This window comes from Aptenodytes forsteri, unplaced genomic scaffold, assembly GCF_000699145.1.
Source record: "Aptenodytes forsteri isolate BGI_AS27 unplaced genomic scaffold, ASM69914v1 Scaffold88, whole genome shotgun sequence".
Lineage (NCBI taxonomy): Eukaryota > Metazoa > Chordata > Aves > Sphenisciformes > Spheniscidae > Aptenodytes > Aptenodytes forsteri.
Genome location: NW_008795948.1, coordinates 4,997,554 through 5,001,157, shown reverse-complemented (window position 1 = coordinate 5,001,157; position 3,604 = coordinate 4,997,554). Strand labels below are relative to the sequence as shown.

General features: G+C 35.1%; 1 protein-coding gene across 4 annotated transcripts in view; it reads left to right on the top strand.

The window, feature by feature from the left end:
• MAEA (macrophage erythroblast attacher) overlaps positions 1-3,310 on the top strand; it is a 56,505-nt gene extending 53,195 nt beyond the window's left edge. For all 4 annotated transcript variants that reach the window (XM_009285420.1, XM_009285422.2, XM_009285419.2 and 1 more), the window contains 3 exons: positions 648-781; positions 1,500-1,695; positions 2,113-3,310. In XM_009285420.1, coding sequence (XP_009283695.1) covers positions 648-781; positions 1,500-1,695; positions 2,113-2,208 — 426 coding nt within the window. In that variant the 3' untranslated portion in view covers positions 2,209-3,310. The remainder of the gene's footprint in view (positions 1-647; positions 782-1,499; positions 1,696-2,112) is intronic.
• The last annotated feature ends 294 nt before the right edge of the window (positions 3,311-3,604 follow it).

Here is a 3,604-nt window from a genome sequence, read left to right as displayed (position 1 = left end):
CAGGCAGCTTTCCAGCCACTCTTCCCCAAGCCTGTAGTGCTGTATGGGGTTGTTGTGGCCGAAGTGCAGGACCCGGCACTTAATTTGCACTTAATTTTGTCCTTAAATGCAAAGCTTACCCAAGCTTTCTCTAACCTGGGGTTGTGCCAGCTCTTCAAATTAAAACCTTTTTCCAAAATACTGTAAACATTATATATTACAAAGAGGTATCAGCAGAATTAGCCTGACTTGAGGTAAAAAACACTTCTGACTTTTTCGATGTTAAAGGTTCAGAGGCTATAGAGCAAATATTCCACAATACTAATGTTGCTTCATAAGTAGGTCAGCATTCTAGAAAACTAAATGCAAGAAATAGCCTTACCAGGATTTACATACCTTAATTAGAACACTTGGTAGATGACGGAGGGAGATTAAATATTGTTATGCCAGCTATTTTAAGTAATACTTGATTTAAATCATATTTCTAGTGAAGTAGTATTAAAAGGTACTTTCTAAACAAGTACATTCATACTATACATTAGCATGTATACTTTTGTTTTGTGATGGATTCAGTCTAGTGAGTTTTGCACAATTTACCACTCCCAGGCTTTTCCCCACAAAGTGCAATTAGATTGAGAACAACTTATAGTTGTGTTGTTTTTTAACAGGATCTCTTGGACCCTGCTCGATGGAGAATGCTGATCCAACAGTTTAGATATGATAACTACAGACTACATCAGCTGGGAAACAATTCTGTTTTTACTATAACACTCCAGGCAGGCCTTTCAGCTATAAAAACACCGTATCCTTTAATGCAGATACTACTGTCGAGTGCAAAAAAGCATTGTGGGTTTTTTTCGTTCTATGTGTGCTTTTCAGAGAGCTCAAAGAGGAAATGTGACACTTGAATAGTTTTGCTCATGAGTTGTTTAAATGGAGTTTGAATTGGTCTCTCTGTTAAATTAAGGAGAGATTATAATAAATGGCACTATGGTTTAAAAAAAAAAACAACAAAAACCAACACAAGCCCAAACCAAAATTTTAAGGTGAAATCTGCATTGTGTTTGCATACTAGGCTATCTTTCCATGTGTCTTAAGTTAGTTGAATATATCTGCAAAAGTTAGTGAGCTGGGTCAGAATTTTTTTTTTAAGCACTCACACGCAGATTTACCCTCTCTGTTTTTATGTGAATATTCAAATATATCCTGCATCTTTTGAAACTTAGTTGGATTTGCTACTTGCTATGGTGTGTTAGAGAAGGACTGGTGCCACTTAAGTGTTCTACATCAGAAACTTTACCTGTAGAGGGTGCCAGACACTTGTTGCTCACTCTCGTTCCTTGAAACAAAGCAAGCACTTGATTCTTACATCTACATGTCAAACTTGAATTAAATGGTCCTGTACGCTCTATAACCTAGGCTGTATTTGCAGAGTTTACTATCTTTTTTTTCCAATGTATGTCATCAAATAGTTGTTTTTGCCTTCTGTGGTGGTTGTTTCTTAACTTTCTGTTAAACAGACAGTGTTATAAAGAGGATGGGAGCTCAAAAAACCCAGACTGCCCTGTGTGTAGCAAATCCCTGAACAAGCTGGCTCAGCCTCTGCCTATGGCACATTGTGCCAACTCCCGACTAGTCTGCAAGATTTCGGGGGATGTAATGAACGAAAATAATCCTCCTATGATGTTACCAAATGGATATGTCTATGGATACAATGTAAGTGTTGAAATCAATGACTTACTGAAGTCTAAAATATCAGCGAGTGTAATAACTTTCTATATCAAAATAAGAGCTTATAAACTCAGTCAGAAGCTAGAAATCTCTTTTATATTAACAGAAGAAAAGTAACTTCTTGCAGTAATTTTTAAAGGACTGTATATTTATGTGATTAAATTGGTCTTTAAAGAAGGTAATGTCTGAATATATGAATTTATAATGTGAAATCAAATGGTATTGGAAATCTTTCCCTCTGGAGAGCAATAACGTAGAATAAGTAACTTCTGTGGGCAAAGATATTTTGACCTCAGACTATAACATCTTTTTTTTTAATAAAAAAAGTTTATTTACTAAACAGTTAAATAAAGCTTTGAGTTACTATTGTGAATATTATCTTTTGATTTCACTCTTTTTCAGTCTCTGCTTTCTATTCGTCAAGATGACAAAGTAATTTGCCCAAGAACCAAAGAAGTCTTCAACTTCTCACAAGCTGAGAAAGTCTACATCATGTAGGTCCATAAAACACATGATGAAGTGCCGCTGGAATTTTGACACAGTGTATATTGGCATACCCTGTACAGGGGGGGGCCTTAATGTGTGGCAAAGAAGCAAAACCTGCCACCTTGGGGATCAGACCTGTCGGTGGCATTATTGTTTCTTGCGACCAAAGATCAATGAGCAACAATAAACACTCTTTAAAGAAAAAAAAAAAAGAGAGAGGAATTATGACTTAAGTTTGTACTTGAATAAAAACAAAAACAAATTTTGATTGTTAAGGTTTTGTAACATAAGGTCAAAAATTGGACTCTTCTCAAAAGTACTTTCATCTTCTAAAGGATAACTTTCTTTAAAGATGGACACTTGCACTGAGGGAAAAGTTACAACAGATTTGAAATTAAATCCATTTTTCTTCCCTCTTTTTCACAATTGTCCAAGACCCTTTTGTTATCAAAGATTTCAGTACTACCAGTGTGTTCTCCTTTAAGCTCCTCTTTGCCTTCTTTATGATCCTCTCTTGAAGTAATCCTGAACATGAATTATGTAACTTATTTCCATGGGAAGATACTGATGTCTTTGACACAAGACTGGCTTCTCTGGAGGATCAACTAGGGACTGGTTTGAAGGAGTATGAAGTCTTTTTCCAAACCCAAATATTTTAAGGAGGTTGCATAAGTATCAAGAGGAACTGGGAACATTTCAGGCAAAATCCAATGCTTGTTTAAATGTTCTTTTTCCAGTCTACCATAGTGTTAAAGTCCTTCTAAAGTTATTAGTTATGTGCATAGGGTTCAATATGAAATCATTAGTGCTACTGCCTTATTTCTTGCTTTGAGAATGTACTCACATGAAAATGAGCTGGTATTCTTAAGTGTTGGGCAAAGTTTCTGAAGATGCCTTGCAGGATGATTACATAATTTTAGGGTCTAAATAGTACTCATTACTGAAACTAATAGTTCAATTTTAACAACTACAGAACACATCCTTATGACTTTTCAAAAGAATTAAACCATTGTAGTTTAAACAAAACCATATTGTAGAGGTTTGTATTTAGCGCTTATTTTTGCATGTTGATGTTGATTAGCTAATAAAAGATTGTAAATGTAAAACATGTTAATAAAAATTGTTTTCCATTTCTTGATTATATAAAATTAGAAAGCTGCTTTGTATTTAAGTGTAAAAAATTAACTCTCTTATAAGGGTCTTTCTTTAAAAGGAGTGCAAGTTCCAAGTGTTGTTTTTCAGTCTTCCGCAAGGTTTAAAAAAAAAAAAAAACAACCAAAACAACAACCCACACCAAAAGAACACCACCGCACCACACCCCTAACCGTTGTTCTTCAGGCTCCACAATCACAGCATCTCAGTCAAATAGCTATTGTTGGTTTAAACTTTTCATATGTGAATAGTACAC